Genomic DNA, 17,053 nt, shown 5'->3' on the forward strand with positions numbered 1-17,053 from the left:
ATAACCATATTTTAATAGTTCATGTGAAATAATACATTGCATCAATCTATATTTGGTACCAATGTCGTTTCCCTGAGCTGATTTTTGAGAAAACAGTGTTGCATTGGTATGTTGTTTTTTTAAAACATATATATTCTCTTTTGGTTTGGGACCTTTGCTGTTGCTGCTACACAGTTGTTTTTTAATGTCACATCAGCATATTGTTGCTAGCAATAGTAAAAGAAATGAAAAAAAAACCAAAAAAGGATGTTTTCTCAGACCAGACATTTCCTGATTTCTAAGATGTTTGAGAAACATTTTTCAGAAAAACGTGTAACCAGACAGTAGGCTAGATTGAAAAATGGATTTTAGACATGATACCGATCCGATGTCCCATTTTTCAAGAAAATGGCATTGGTTCCAAAGACTGGCTACAAGTATCTGAACTCAGTTGGAAAACCACAAAATGTCGAAAACAATAAAAAACTAACAAGTAAAAATAAATTAGTACACTATTTATACACATGAACCATTAATTTTTTTTTGAAAATACCGTTAATTAATTAGCCATTACAATGGAATATGAATAGTTAGTAAATGATATACTAAATTGTTCAATTGGAATTCAAAAGTTTAACTCGACTTGGTCTTAATTAAATGTAGGACTAATCATGGGCAAGTGCAACTAATAAATTTTAATTTATACTAAAGCAATTATTTTTATTTTGATAAATTACTAAAATTTTAAACTAAAATTTAGATATAAATTGTTGATTTGTTCATTGATTTGATAGACCATCCCTGTATGATTCTTTCCCATCATGAAAATCATGCAAAACGCATATTTATTTATTTTTTTGGTTTTTTTTTTTTCATTTTGACGAAAATCCATCGACTTGTATGAAAAACATCAGTCTCAAAAAGAGACCAGCATATACATTTCAAGAACCCGTTGATGATCCAGTGGCTGAGATGATCACTCAGCATCACTCCAATTAAGGAGGCATGGGATCAAACCTGCGTAGCTGTGGGCTCTTCGTGGCAAGGTCAGTTGACCTCAGTGCACACTGCTCTTTCCTCACTCCTCACCCCCTTGATCCTCCTGTAATGTAATTCATAATACCAATAAAAAAAGCACCCAATCATGTAAATCTACTAAAATTTGAAGGATTAAATGAAAAAAAAAACTTTCCTTGTGTGGAAATTCAGCACCCAAATCCAATTCGGAAAAAAAATCCATAGCTTTATCCCCAAAAGAATGATAGGTCCTTGATTGCTTTGGTAGGAACTTTAACCAAGTTTCAGTCCAAATGGACAAAGTTGGTAGGTTGTACCGTAATACTTGCATCTTTTGGATTTGAGATTTATTTGCAATATGTACCAAAACCAGTATACATGGATATGATGTTGTTTATTGGTTGATACTCTATTAGGGTTTGATACTCTTGAATATGGGAGAATAACACAAACTGAGCCAGTTGTGTAAAGACATCACTACAGGGGATTAGGGGAAGTGCGAAATGACCTCAAGAAATCATACAAAGGGCAGGAAATTGAAACATATTGTATATAAGCGACGGGAATCAGGAGGAAAATGTTAGGGAACACACTAATTGCACATCCCTCGTTACCCTAGATTTGGTCGAAGCAATTTCGTTCCATAACCGAGTTGGAAGTGATACAAACCCTGATCAAGGAATTTTGGTCATTGGAGGGAGGGCGTCTGAGGTGGTATGGAAACATATGGAAGGCTCAAGGCTGGAAGCAACTGCTCTTTTTGAAAGAGGGAATCCCCTCCGTTCTACACGGTAGATAAGGCTGCGCCGCGTCTCGGGTCTCCCATGTCTGCAAAAATTTTAAAATTTTCATTTTTCAATGCAACATAAATAATATGATTTAAATATCCAGCTGCACATCAGAAACATTGCACATTGCTTTTAAAATTTTCATGTTTCAGATACAGTTAAATGCACGTGGCAGCAAATCAGCAGTAGGGCTGTTCATAACAAGACCTAAACCGACCAACCCAGTCCGATCCAACCCGAGTTGTTTGGTTTTTCTTCAGCACCAGTTGGTTTTGGATTACAAAAAAAATAAACCAATGATTTGATTCAGTTTCGATTTTCATGTGTAAAAACCGAAACCAAACGACTTATTATATATATATACATGATATATTTCAGTTTTACTATATATATATATATTTCAGTTTTAATATATATTTCAGATATATATTTGTGAAAATATGTATATTATATATAAAATTTCTGATATATAAAATCAGTTTTAATCCATCAAATCATTTTTAATTTCCAGACATCCAGTCTTTGCTTTCTTAGACTTGAATCCTTTACCATTCACACCGAAAGAATCATTTACAAAATCGATCCAAACCGATTCAAACCGACCAAGTCGGGTTGGTTGGAAAAATGCCAATAAACTGACCCAACCCGACCTGTGAACAGCCCTAACCAGCAGAGAGAGAGGCCGAAAGGTTGTCAGTAATGTTTCATTGTTTGTCCTTGCAAAAGTTGACGGTTCAAAGAGCTAAAAACAAATTTCCAAACGTTAAGAAAGAAAGAATCACAAACAAACAAGCATCCCATGAAATTTGTTCCGGCCTGAGAATTCAGAAAGTGCGAGAAACCAAAGGTATTATAAACATGAAAATCAAATTTCATTAAAGAAAATGGGATTCCAGTTGGTACAATGCTTTTCAGCTAGTTAAAATATTCCTACAGATACAGAAATTACTTCCCTCTAACCAGAGCCAACAAATCTGGTGGCTCGCTATATTTCATTTCAGTTTCCCTCAATCCTTCTATTCTCCAATTTCTTTTTTTTTTTTTATATCTCAATTTTCTTGTCAACTTTTTTCTTTTTTCAGTTTCCCTAGCTCCATGCTACATAATATACACGTCAGTTAACAATTATACTTACAAGTTACAACTACAACCTTTGCCTGCCTCTACTGCTATAGCCTTTCCTGCCGCTATTGTTTATCCTCGTTGGCCCACCTATCCAGTCTTCATCGTCTACATAATCATCCTCATAATCAACACCTGTCTCGCGTCCAGATCTCCCCCCTCTAGAATTTCTGGGAGGGGGCCGCTTCCGCTTGATACTAGCTGTATAGACAGCGTAGTCAACCGTATCTTCCTTCAATGCAGCCTTGAATTCCTGCACCACGGATGCGACAACATAAGGAACATTCTCCCACAAGGGCCAATGGGTCTGATTGATCTGAACCTAACCGACCCAATCATATAGGGTCTGGATTGCCATTGTGTCCTGATTACAATTGGTTCATGCTCAGTTTCGTTGTTCCAAACCAATTAAGACCTAAACCTATTATATATGATTATATATGTATATTGACATTACAAAGATACCCCAGTCTAATTTAATATGATTATATTCTGATGTCCAAATGTGTCGATTTAACAAATAAGTAGGTTCATTGTCAAATTATAGGTTAAAAGTAAGCAATTATAATTGGGTCTTACCATGTCAGCCCAGATTACAAACCCTCTAGGAACTGGTTTTGCACGTTTACTTATTTGGTTGGGTCTGGGTCTACCCTAACCTGGACCCAACCTGACCCATTGACAGCACCACTGAGGATGGTGGACCTCATTCCAGATATAACGTTTTATCATAATCACTGATCTTTCTTTTCGGTAGTCATAATCACAGATCAGGTTTGGTCATATGGTTTGTAATTTAGCCAAGTATTGTCTAGATAATTGTAACCAGAATGTGTAAAGCTTTGAACATCTCTGTAACCAATAGAAGAATGAAAATGTCTCCAACAAGCCTACCTTTTTTATACGAACCTACTAAAAAAAGCTCCTTTTGGTGCTCACTTTTCGACCAGACAAAGAATGTAACTATGGTGCATACAGAATAGGAAAAAATTTAAATAAATAGACATCTACCTGGTATCTTTCAACCATTTCTTTACAAGAAGTTGGCAAACTACTGCATGTTTCACTGACGTTGAAGGGAATGCTCTGCTTGGAAAGAACCTCCGCTTGCTTTACAGGATCGTTTGGAGAAAATGCCTGACAAAAGCTTGACAAGTTAATTTGGAGTAAATATACGACAGAAAAAAAGTTGGTTTAGATGTGGAACTTGTTGCAAAATGCTAACACTGTGAAAGGAATTTCCATATATTTTTAAATTTCCCTTACTTGACATCGTGCATCATTTAGGCTATACACAATCTTCAAATGTCGCTTTAGCTTTAAAAGGAGCTGCAAAGCAGTTGCAGCTTGACAAGCAACTTGACAATCCACCTGTGTGAGAACCAACAATGTCAATCGATTTAGAAATTCTCCTTAGAATACTTTCTGAAGCAAAAGCAATTCTTTTGGACCAAATCCTTTCAGTGTGTTGGTGTCTGGGACAACTAACTCCCCTCTGCCCCATAGATTTTGTTTTCCGCAGTCCCCTCAAGAATCTACTTTTTTGTGTGGGAGGCCTACTGTGGCAGCATCGGTACTTGTAATATGATCTTAAGAAAGAGAAAGGGACACCTTTATGTTGCTCCTCACATTTATGTTATGTGAATGAAAGATGGGGAGTCATGTGGCCACTTTCTTATAAATTGTGTAGTCAGAAGCCTATGACAATTCTTTTTGGACATCTTCTACAGAGGTAGCTTCCACCGGGTTCCTCCCAACTTAGTGTCTGAATTCCTTTCGCAATGGCCTGGGTGTACCTTGAGTAAAAGAGGTGCTCTTTATGGGAAGGCAATTTTCCATGCGGCGTGGTGGTGCATTTGGGAGGAGCGTAATAGAAGAATCTTTGAAGAAAAGTGCTCCTCCATGGAAGAGTTAAAGGAAAGGGTGATTTTCCAGATCAACTCGTGGCTGAAGGTATCTAGTTGTTTTAGAGGCATATCTATGGGAGACTTGGAAATCTGGGGCTGGTTCTGAGTTCTTCATGTCATGAAATAGTTCACTCTGCTCCTGTGGTTCCCAGACCTTCTACTGAATTCATTCTCCAGTTTGATGGCAGTTAGTCACAGAGGTCAGGCAGGGATACGTGGCAGAATTCTTACCTCCTTAGGTATTCAAGTTTGGGCCTACAGTGGACCCATTGGGAAGGCTGAAGTTGTTGAAGCTGGGGTGCAGGCCTTGCTAGTGGGGCTGAGGTATGTATTGTCCCTGAATATTTCTTCAGTGGTGGTGGAAGGAGACTCAAAGGTGATTATTAATGGGAAGCTAAACCAGCAGGAGGGGCAATGGAGATTTCTCCCACCAGTTCAATGAAATCAGGGTTATTCAATCTCAGTTAGCCTGTGATTTCAGGTGGATTCCGAGAGAGTTAAACTCAGTGGCAGATGCTCTAGCTAAATCTGGGGTGGGCAGGGACTTTTTGTATAGTGATATCGAGCTTCGTGATTCCTCTTTAATTGGCAGGGAAGGTTTTTTTGGTTTTTGTTTCCTTCTTGAGCGGTTCTGGTATGATGTCTTTCTTATACATCCTGTATACCCTTCCCTCTTTTTGTTAATGAAAGTTACCTTTTCTAAAAAATATATAGAAAAGAACTATAAGCAATAAAATGTAACTCAAGAAAAAACATGAAATGCCAAAAAATGGAGCAGATTCAAACAAAAAGGGAAAATGCACTAAGCTGTAGAGCTCAAAATTGAACACATGATGACATTACGCTATGTTTGGTTTGACAGAAAATTGGGGGGGGGGGGGGGGGCTTAAGGAATTTTGTGAAAAACTTATTAAGAACTTTTCCCTCAACTTTCTGTTTCTCTCTTGTTTTCTGTCAAACGAAACACAGCCTTGAGGAAAAACCATGGGGATCTGGGTTGAAAGCTTTAGATAAGACGTTTCAATTTGACTATACCTGAAGTTTTTGCAGATTTTCTATGGACATGCTACATGAAGAATCATTTGAGGTCACATAAACCACCTTTGCATCATTAGACATCATAGGATCATACATGGGGTGAACAACTGGCTCCTGTTGAATTACCCCATTTTCATAAGGAATCTTATTAGAATCTAATTGCAGCAACTGTGAACACAAGGCTTTCATATGTGCTTCAAGTGCTCCAGCTCTGACTTGAATTATTCGATTTATGGTGTAGATCAAGTAAAGAGGCTCGTCAGGCATTGTGAATGGGAGAGATGCAAGTATCTCTGTGCAGTACCTGAAAACAAAAAATAAAAATAAAAATAATTAAATAGATGGATAAATGAAATGAATAAGAAAGAAAGAGAAATTGAGTTTAAAATTTAAGCTATTTTCAACGGAAGAAATATAGGCATCAATTGCAGTACTCACATAAGAAAGGGAATCAATTGAAGGTTCCAACTTGGAGAATCAAATTTTCGTACTACAGAAAACATAAATTTGTTCCTTGAAACACGGTTTCCACGAATAAGCCTGTAGATTCTTGAAACTCCAAGCCTTGCGTAGGTAAAAGAGCTACTTTCAGATCTCCCTTTCATATTTGTAGAAACCTTGTTTTGGTTGGAACATTCAGAAGAACTGCTACTCATGGACTGAATAAAATTGAATGACATCTGAAGACCATCACCCAAACGGCTTTCAAAAAATGCAGGATACCTGCACCCAAAAAATTGTTAAGTTAAATAGATAGATCCATGTAATTACGTATTACAGAAGTTCTAGTAGGCATTAGCAGATTCATACTTCTCATTCATGTTCATTAGCAAATGATGTGCCAACTTTGAGTTCACTTCCTGCAGATCTGTTTCAAGTGCTATAAGGTACGGAACACAAGTAATTGGGTGAACCAAACCTTGACGTAGAACAACCTCCACAATCTGCATCAAAAAATGGCAAGAAATAAAAGTGAACACCAACTGCGGACAGGGGAATCCAATGATAACACATGGAACTCATGGATGCAGGTATCATAACCTCCAGTCCACAGATCCCCACCTTAAGGGCAGATTGGCGAACTCGTTCATTCACATCCAAACATCTTTCCAAGATACCATCCCAATACAATTGAACTATCCCCCCACAAATGTTAGTATCGCCTGCACCTGCAGCAACAGGGACGCTATGTCCACTTCCTTCAGGATGATTTACTGCATTACTGGCAACCTTATCTGTTCCCATTTGGCTTTCGGCATCAAGAAGATATTCGTACATGTTTTGCAATGATTGCATCTGGTCAACAGAAAGTTTCAGCACATATATTGAAGTGGATACCAGCATGTAAAAAGAATGAAAATTGTACCTTGAGTCGAACATCACAACCAGATGCAAATGTTGCTCCAATTATTTTCCCTACATCCTCTTCCAACATATACTCAGGCCTAGCAATCAAAACATATCCCAGTGCCTAGAAAAATAGGATAAATACATAAGGTGTCTTCCAATTTGATATCAATCTTTGAGAGAGATCAACATATATGGAAGTAGACACACACCTGTAAGGCTCGTACTTTTATGACAAAATCATCCAAAGAGAGGTATTTTTTAAGCAGTTTGAGGCTCTGAACAACATCTACATTTCTGCTATCCGAGGTGATCAGCAACTCGTTACCATACCGGACTAACAAACCAAGACAAAAAAGAGAGCGCCCCACTTGCTGAAATTTACAGAGGAATCAGACTTCTCTGACATTTTTATTTGACAAGCACAAAACAAAGAAAAGCAGCTAACAAATAGATTTTCCTTTTGTGCATCCCTAGAAAATTGACAACTTTTTGAAACACATATTAGCTTTTCAGGACATAAATATAGGGGTGATCATGGGTCGGACCAGGCTGGGTTTAGCACCAGTAATAAGGGCTTTAGTGTAGGCCCAGGTCTGGTCAAGCCCACACCCCGGGCCTAAATTACAAGCCCGGGCCCAGCCCTACACAGGCCCAGACTGGGCTTACAAGCTTTCTGGGCCTAAAGAAAAAAATAATTATTTAAAAAATTTTAAATTAAATAATATATAATACAAGAAGAAAAAAAACAAAAAATAAATAAAGGAATGGACCTCATTTAATTCCTAAACTTGGTTTAGCTTGGCTTACCTATCCTTTCATAGAAAAAGGCAAGGCCTTCATTCTAGCAATGGCAATGGGGTGGGTTCAGGAAGGGATTTTTAAATTCTTGACCCTAACCACCTCCCTAGACCTCCTAACCCATACCCTCCCCAAAACCCATAGCAGAACCACTCCCCACACATGAAAATGCAAAACCCTCCCTGCATTTGAGGGTGGGATGGGTTGGGTCTAGAACCATATCCAATTTCCGATTATATCCTGTTATACATAAGCAATAACCAAGTAAAATAACATGAACAAGCATCAAAATTTCTTATTATTTGATTAAAACATGTAAAAAACACAAGTTACCAATTATCCATCACATAAAATTCAAAATATTTTTAAATTCAACACCTAATACATAAATATACATGCCTTGCAACAATATGTGGGTTGGGGAGGGTTGGGTTTAGCCTAATAATACCATACCCTACCTGTACCTGTATGGGTTGTAAAATCCCCAAACCCGTACCCGCTACAAAATCTGTTTTATAAGCAAAAAACCCACCCCATTGAGACGGGTAGGGGAAGGCACCCATCGGGTAGGGTAGAAATTTCCATCTCTACATCATTCTCATTACTGAGCAATGAGGGACATGGAACAGCATTAAATAGTGAGTGTTACCATAGAGTTTGTCCCAAGTCCCACATTGCTCAAGAATGGGAATGAATGCCTTGGTATCATCTATAAAAGGTCTGGCCTAGGAGGACAACTGTCAAACTTGAGTTGACTCATGTGTTGGCACATGCCAATTCATGAATATTTGTGTAAAAAAAATTTATATTTTATATAAAAAAGTAAATATTTAATATAAAATAAAAACACTTGAATATATATATATAACATATAAAATATATAATATTAAGAATATTTATTATATATTTAAGAATATATATAATACTATATTGCAGGCTGGGGTGAGCTTGAAGTGTTGGGCCCAAGTCCCGCCCAGGATTTTCTGGGCTTAATGCAGGCCCAGGCCAGGCCAGGCCAAGAATGATCACCCTTACATATATATTTTGCTACTGTGACAAATTAAAAAGGATTAGTACCCATGAGACAACAAAACAAATTGTAATGACACACAAGCTCAAACACTTGAACAATTAATTCATCAGTCCCAACATTTTGAACTGAAAAATTGAAGGTACATATAACTTAGTTTAATAAGAACAATCAGACTGTTCTGAATTACAGAGCAATTGAAAAGCCAAGGCATGAGGGTCAAGGACAAGGTATTGCAGAGCATGTTTACTTTTGCTATCAAGTGGTCAATATTGGGGAAAGAAATGATTGCATTATTGGAAGATATCCATGCTGTGTGTGTGTGTGTGTGTCACAAAAAGGATATGTAATGTTATCACTCTAATAAAACACAGGATTAGCCCCTAGTGTGCTTTCACAAGATAAGTAATGTACTCTACTATGGAAACAAGCTAAACTACTGTTTTTTCTCTCTTTTATTAAAAGAATCATTAGGTGACACCTAGGCAGGCACTTACCCCCTAAGCAACAAGGCACTTACCCTGTTAGACAACTATGTAGTCAAGGTTCTCAATTTGATCCTCCAATGATTTGCATATTATGCATATATACTGTCACTAACATTTAAAGGAGTGTCTTTATATAAAAGAATCAATGTTCTGAAATTTGTAATCGTATCATAAATCATAGAGAAAGTTGAATTGAATCAAATCGTGAATTGAATAGTAAACTGTAAGATTATTTCTATTTCTTACAAATTTGTCAAAAAAAAATGTAGATATTCTAAGAGGTTAAATGTGTGTGTATATATATATATGTGTGTGTATATACCATATATGTACCTAAAGCAATAGAACTTACCACTTCTACAATGCAACTCTAAGATGATATTGATATAATCAAGTTTGACTTGTAACTTTGTAAGTGAAATGATCCACATACAATGACTATATTTGGTGGAAAATAATCACAATGTATGATCTTAACTAACATAATAAATTTGCTTCTAATTAGATCTTTAAAACAAGCTACCCTTAACAAAACTAAATATAAACAAAACAAAATTACAAAGTGGATAAGTCATTCTTAATTGAATTGATTTGAATAACAATGAAAATCACAGGAACTGTATAAATCGTAAGATTTATAAATCAAATCATAGGATTCAAAAACAAATTGTAAGATTTTTGTAGAAAGGATTTAAACATAAGATTCCAATTGAAACCCTTGGGATTCATGGCTCAAATTGTGAATCGTGTTGTAAATTGTAAAATTTTAACAACATTGAAAAGAATAATAAGCACATATAGTACTGATTGAAATAACAGGAGATGAAGATTGGACAAGCGGGTTTTTGTAAAATTCCAGATGTATTTTAGCATTTTCTGTCATTGACACATGCTCCTATGTTCTCATAAACTCATGAAAAATTCCAGATAATTTTATCAGTTTTTTTAAAAAGAGTTGAAATAGGAGGAAGATCATTTTGTTGCCACTTTTTACTAAATAAATGCCAAACCCAATTATTTTCCTTTAAAGGTCTACCCTGGAATAAAACCCTCAAGGACTCTAAATGGGATAATCAATCTGCTGCAATTGGAACAGTTTTTAATTTTTTTATCAGAAACGATCAAGGCATTTCATTAACTTGTAAGAGAACGATTTACAAATTTACAATTTCAGCTATTTTGTCTTAGGCTGGCGTTCAAATTGGAATGATTTTTATCCAATAATGACATGCAGCTCTGCAGTATGACCAAACTCATAAGCACATAATTAGATAGAATCTTTGAAATTGTTTAGCAACAATGATTTAGTACCAAACAACTTCAATACAATCAAGACTTTATCCTGAACATGCCACACATTAAAGAGGAAGAAAGAAATAGAAACAAGCAGGTAAGCACATATTAGCCTGCTACTTTACAAGGCATGATATTCAATCATGTAAATGTATAACCTGCTTGTTGTCAGTTCCAAGGGCCTCCAAACGTTTGAAGAAAACCTGAATAAGATATTCAACCAATGTTGCATCTTTTCCAGCTACTTTACTCAGTGAGCAAAGACACCTGAAGTTAAAAAGGTAAATCAGCTTGCAATAGTCTTCATAGCCCAAGTAAATGGTGTCTTTCACTTTAATAAAAAAATGATCAGTTGTGACTTTGACCAAGGTCATAATGAATAATATGCATTACATAAGCACATTTGTGATTAGACATTACCAAAATATTGATCTAAATGGTCTAACCAATTAAACAATTCAAAATGATGATAGAGCATGTAAAATCCACTCATCTGATCAAAACAAGTAATCAGAAGCTTTGTCCCAACTATATGTAGTCAGCTACTTGAATCCAGTTTTGCCAGTTTGTTCAGTGCAATGCCATATCCATCATTAAGTTATGGGCACCTAACTTTTTCTTATTACTTTCCACCCAAGTCCTTTATGGTCTGCCTATAGTTCTACTAGCCCCTTCAACTTATAATAGATCACTTATTCTAACAGGTGCGCTAGATTGGTACTTATCAACAAAATAAAAATGGTGTTCTAGATGGTCTCCATGTGACCAAACCATCTCAATCTACTTTTTCTCATTGTATCACCTATTGGAGCTACTCCTACGTTCCTTTATATGATTTCATTTCAAACCCTGTCCTTTCTAGTTTTACCACTCATCAATCTAAGCATTCATATTTCTGCCACACTCATTTCTTGGACATGTTTCAAACTATCCAATACTTCGCACCATACAACATAGCTGATCTTGCAACTATTTTAGAGAATTTTCTTTTAGCCAAATGGTATTCATCTATCACAAATGACTCCAAATTCATCCCCCCATTTTTGCCCGTCCAGCTCTAATTCTATGGACAACATTCTCCTCAATCTCTCCTTTGTCATTAACTGTTGAACCAATGTATTGGAAGAGGTCAAATTAAGTTATCTATTAGTCTCCAATCCTATGTGTACCCTAGCTTGCACTCCTATTATTACTAAATTTACTTAGCATATATTTTGCTTTAGTCCTTTATTTTAAAACATCTTATTTTTAACGCAGTTGTCCACAAACCTCATTTTTGTCATCAGCAAACATCAGGCACCATGGAGCCTCCACTTGAATATTTTTAGTCAGTTCATATATATATATACCTGTAGATTTATTAACACCAGTGCTTTTTTTTTTAATAATTGGACTTCTATAACCAATAATAAATCCATGAGATTAAATAAGCAGAATAAAGAGAAGAGTAGGGGTGCAACTTGGGTTGAGGATTTGCCAAAATTTGAAAGGGCCCGGCCTGAAAGCCAAGGCCTGATAAAGTGTAAATTCTTCAATTAAGGTGCCCAACTTGCATCCCTTGAAAAGAGCAAGAGCAGGCTAAGGACAGCTAACCCTATCCAAACAAACAGCACACCTCATCAAGAAGCAACCAAAGGTGTAAAATTATAGCTCAGGATGGTACTTGGCACCCGTAAGATTTGGGAAACCTACAAGGATTGGCAAGAACTCTAATGTTAAGGAAAAATGTTGCCAAGGGAGACTCAAAGGTACAAATTACCTAGCTGAAATACAACAAACAAGGATCTTGGAGATACAGGTATTACATGAAATAATTAATAACTGTAGCAGCAAAATTGAAACCAAGCTTCCAGTGAACTGTTAAGTCAAACATTTTGGCTGATGCCATGGATGGGAAAGGGGTAAATAGGGAACAATTATATTTGGGCACTTTGTAATGGGGTCTGGCAATGCAAAGGCAAGGGAAAGTGAAACTCGCTAGACTCACTAAAATGGTGCTTTGATAGATCATGTATTATACATAACTAATTCATTCTTTTCTACCAATTAATAAAATGTCTGCCCTCCATGTAAGGCCCCAATACAAATCCCCATTGATTTTTTTTATTATTATTTGATAAGGATAAATTTAAGCAAATGCCTGATTCATTACCCCTCTCCCAAGCACTAACTGCATAGGAGGGAGACCATCAGATGCATGTGGGAGAGTGGAGAAAGATCTCTCTCTCTCTCTCTCTCTCTCTCTCTCTCTCATAGCACCTATTTGGAGGGATTAATTAAAACATAAGATCAAGTCATGGATATGGATCAAGAAAAGAAAAAAAAAGAATAAAAATAGGGAGGGCAATAAATTACTTGATGCAAGCATGAACTACTGTCAAGAAAGAATGCCGAACAATCATGTGCTTAAGATCTTGTTCAAGTTCTTCAATAACACTGTGAGGAAGCTTTCGGAGCAAAGGAAGAACAGCATCAATTACAAAGATTATACTTTCCAACAATTGTGCTACTGCTCGATTATCAACCTGCAAACAAGTAAAAGCTATCTACATTAACTCTCTATTCTGTTTTTAGAATGGGGGTGAGCGAGGGAGATTCAGAATATCCATAGCAATGCAACATGGAAACATTCTGAGGTTATTACAGAAACTTTTTGTACATTTCCAATTATAAGTTCACAAGTGGAAGAGATAAATCTTACTTCGAAGCAGTATAACATTCAGGCATCTAATAATTACCCGATATGTTCATGAACAATAAAATTTTACTAGAAAATATTGGTCACAAAGAAGAATTACTTCTAAACCAGGAAAAAGCTAAGTAGGAACATCTGAGCTCACATTGGTATTAGTTGCTATCATGAAAGAACAAAACAAAACCATGTCAAACCCTGGGAAAAAAAAAGTTCTCTCATGCATTCTACAACACCGGGTTTAATCTTTAATCACACAAAGGAATCTTCCAAAATCCTTGAATACCCATTTTATCTTTTTTTTTTTATTTTGAAAGATGGAAACAGTATTGTATTAAGTATTAATAATCAAGAGTAGAAGAGAGACCTAACCAACAGCTATACAAAATGGGGCCAATGAAAGAGCTCAAGTATAAGATAATCATTAGTTCTTAGGTACTAAATAACAGAAATCACAAAATCATTATCCACAATAATTCAAGACCAGTAATTGTGAAAATGAGGTAGATTGAATCTTGAGAGCTCCTTGAAATGCTTTAGACCAAAAAACCTAAAAGACTTTCCACATGCCAAATGTATCATTGTTATTGGGCATCATAGCTTAAAAACATTATTTTTTGATAAATTAGCTTAAAAACATTGTTACTAAGACACTAACAAACTAGAAAATGAATTTGAAATTACTAAATACTAAAATCTAACACAACAAAAAAATTATGAAATTGCCATCAGGTAAGGAATTGAGAAAACTGATTTATTTCTTCTTTCCTTCCTTTTTACCTACACCAAACATGATCCTTTGTTGGAGGCACATGGTCATGGTGCTCTTCTTTTCCCTTTATTTGGGAGGGGTTGGTGATAATACATACAGATGTTCCACATAGATCACATAACATAAACCACTTATCATGGACAAAAATGTATCCCTTCTTGAGAGAGAAGGGAAACATCAACCATTCACAAGGAAAACATACACAAAGGGGAGAAAGCTTTCAAACCATAAGTATTCAAATCAAACAGATGTGAATCAGTCCTCCAAATCTGATATTAGATTCTGATTACAGCAACAAAAAGGAAGGAAGACAGAGAGATACAGCAGAAGAGAAGAAGTAGGGCTGTTCACAAAATTGTAAAAACCGATCAAACCGACTGAACCAATCCGATTCAACCCAATTTATTCGGTTCTCAAAAACAATCAGTCGGTTTCGGTTTGAAAACTTCAGAACCGGATCATTCGGTTTGGTTTTGATCTATGATTTTATACACCAAATCGAAACCGATCCGAACCGATGTAAGTATAAAAGCTTCAAATTATGTACAATTTTGTCTTTATTTGTGTCAGGTGTCAGAAAAATCAATTAGTTTTCTTTTGTTTTTGGTCACTCATCTCCCTCTCCCAATCCAATAAAAGTTGACGTCAAGTCAGTCCCTCAATCAAGTTACTTCTATTGTTTAACTTTTTATTTGATTATTTCTTTCTTTTGCATAAAATAGTGAAACTTTTCACATAACGAATCCCATCTTTTTATTGAAAAGTGTGTGATCTGTAAAAGATGACAGCTTTTGGTCCAAAATATCATCATACAAAAGGAACCCGATTAAATGCATGCAAGGGCAATCAAAAGTCACTTCGGTTCGGTTTATTTCAAACCGACATTAATTAAAACCAAATTCCAAAGTCGGTTTTTCTCTCATATCGGTCGGTTTCAGTTGTTATTAAAATTAACCCGACAAATTTGATTTGGTTGGTAAAGTTAACTAAAACCGATCCGAACCGACCTGTGAACAGCCCTAAGAAGAAGAAGAAGAGAGTTCGATGGATCCCTCTCTCCCCTCACTAATCTTTTATTAATCTGATCTAATAAAGGTTAATTACACGTGTGCCCTAAAGTGGGTGGCCAGCTCAGCAATAACTTGATATTAAAAAAAGGTTAAGAGACCATAAAGAAAAGGCCCAGTAACACAAAAAAAAGAACACTACTTGACAGAAAACAAGCACTAGGGCCTATTCAGCCCAGTCTCTCTACACAAACCTTTAGCTGAGAGCTGCAATGGTTATAACCATAATAAATATGAACCAAAATACCAAAGATAAACAAATTTCACTAAATGTCGAGGAGAACGAATTCACACAAGATACTGAAACAAACCTTGGTCTTAAGATATGGCTGGAGAGTAACTACAAACTGGGATGGATCTGTAGAAGGTGCACAGAGCTTTGGATCCACTACACAAAATGCATGCATAACTAACATATAAGAAAGTGAGCCCACCTCCCCTTCTGCATTATTTGTTTCCTCTACCTACAAACAAAAACAAAGAAAAAATCTTTACCCAAAAAAATTAAAATGCAAGTTATACAGCATTACTGGTTAAATAACTTGAAAAAGATACCTGCAATATCCTCTCCAATAAGCACTTGCACATTAATTCACATCGTTTACGTACTGATGCAAGTGAGACAGCATTGATTCCAATAGCTTTAGCTGACTGTGGGAGAAAATCAAGTGCCAAGTTGCGTCTTATAACCGTTACAAGAGGTTGATGGTTTGGCATCCTCCTTAACATCTCAACAATCTGCTCAGTTTTTTTGGCTACTTCCAATGGAATAGAGCTACCATCTCCAACAAACTGAGTCTGGATGCCAGAAGGTTCTTCAAACCAGAACTCATAAAATGTTTTGCAGACAAGATCCTGTGAAAAATAACATGGTTAATAAAAAGAATATTAACCAGGCAAAAACAAGTTTGCAGCCAATTTACATCTAAGAACATGTACACAAATGGAATATTTAGTAAAAATATTAGAAAGGACAGGATCAGAAATGAAATCATTCTAAGGAGCCTAGGAGTAGCTCCAACACAAGATAAAGTGAGAGAAAGTAAACTAAGATGGTATGGTCACAGGCTGAGAAGACCATCCACAGCATCCATAAAAAGAAGTGATTTTTTACAAGTTGAAGGAGCTAGGGTTGCAGACTGAAAAGGACATAGGTTCAAGTAGTAAGAAATGATTTAAGCGCTCAAAATTTAACAATGGATACAGCACTGAACAGAACAAAATGGTCAAATAAATGAGATGCCTAAGGATGGCTACCGGAGAAAGATCTCATCATATGAGATGATAACAAGAAGAAACTTATACAAGATCCACTAGCTAAGAGAACAAAGATTACATGTCACAGATTGCACATTAAGGAACTGCGTTATTCTCACAAGCTTACATTTACCAAAATTTAGGAGAATTACCATAAAAATAGCAGGTAGTAATACAGGAAAACCTGATACAATCACGGAAAGGAATTTGATTTGAAGAATGAACTTTTCTTTCAATGAATTGTGTCACCAGAGCTTTTGGTCCTGTATCTTTTCTCCCTATTCTCAGGTAACCCACTATCACTCATCTAATTCTTTTGTATTAGTTCACCTCTTCTCTTTAACACGTCAACTACTTTTCCTTCTTTTTAATCAGTAAAAAGTACCTGTATTGAAAAAAATAGGAGACATGCAATATAGGGGTAAACAAAGCTTGAAACTTACACAATTCTGGTG

At 36.1% G+C, this 17,053-nt stretch overlaps 1 protein-coding gene across 3 annotated transcripts in view; it reads right to left on the reverse strand.

Annotated features, from left to right (window-relative positions):
- Positions 1 to 1,376: 1,376 nt before the first annotated feature.
- The window catches only part of EMB2773 (PHD finger family protein), a 57,062-nt gene continuing 41,385 nt past the window's right edge, over positions 1,377 to 17,053 (reverse strand). For 2 of the 3 annotated variants that reach the window (XM_010261085.3, XM_010261094.3), the window contains exons 16-28: positions 15,897 to 16,196; positions 15,653 to 15,805; positions 13,166 to 13,335; positions 10,969 to 11,077; positions 7,411 to 7,572; positions 7,218 to 7,322; positions 6,914 to 7,147; positions 6,662 to 6,795; positions 6,290 to 6,574; positions 5,849 to 6,155; positions 4,173 to 4,277; positions 3,918 to 4,043; positions 2,812 to 3,159 (exon numbers count right to left, since the gene is read on the reverse strand). In XM_010261085.3, coding sequence (XP_010259387.1) covers positions 2,929 to 3,159; positions 3,918 to 4,043; positions 4,173 to 4,277; positions 5,849 to 6,155; positions 6,290 to 6,574; positions 6,662 to 6,795; positions 6,914 to 7,147; positions 7,218 to 7,322; positions 7,411 to 7,572; positions 10,969 to 11,077; positions 13,166 to 13,335; positions 15,653 to 15,805; positions 15,897 to 16,196 — 2,421 coding nt within the window. In that variant the 3' untranslated portion in view covers positions 2,812 to 2,928. Of the gene's footprint in view, positions 1,825 to 2,811; positions 3,160 to 3,917; positions 4,044 to 4,172; positions 4,278 to 5,848; positions 6,156 to 6,289; positions 6,575 to 6,661; positions 6,796 to 6,913; positions 7,148 to 7,217; positions 7,323 to 7,410; positions 7,573 to 10,968; positions 11,078 to 13,165; positions 13,336 to 15,652; positions 15,806 to 15,896; positions 16,197 to 17,053 lie in introns of those variants that run through there. The other variant, XM_088899920.1, reaches the window with a different exon arrangement.

Source organism: Nelumbo nucifera, chromosome 3 (assembly GCF_055504915.1).
Source record: "Nelumbo nucifera cultivar China Antique chromosome 3, China Antique-T2T, whole genome shotgun sequence".
NCBI classification, from domain to species: domain Eukaryota; kingdom Viridiplantae; phylum Streptophyta; class Magnoliopsida; order Proteales; family Nelumbonaceae; genus Nelumbo; species Nelumbo nucifera.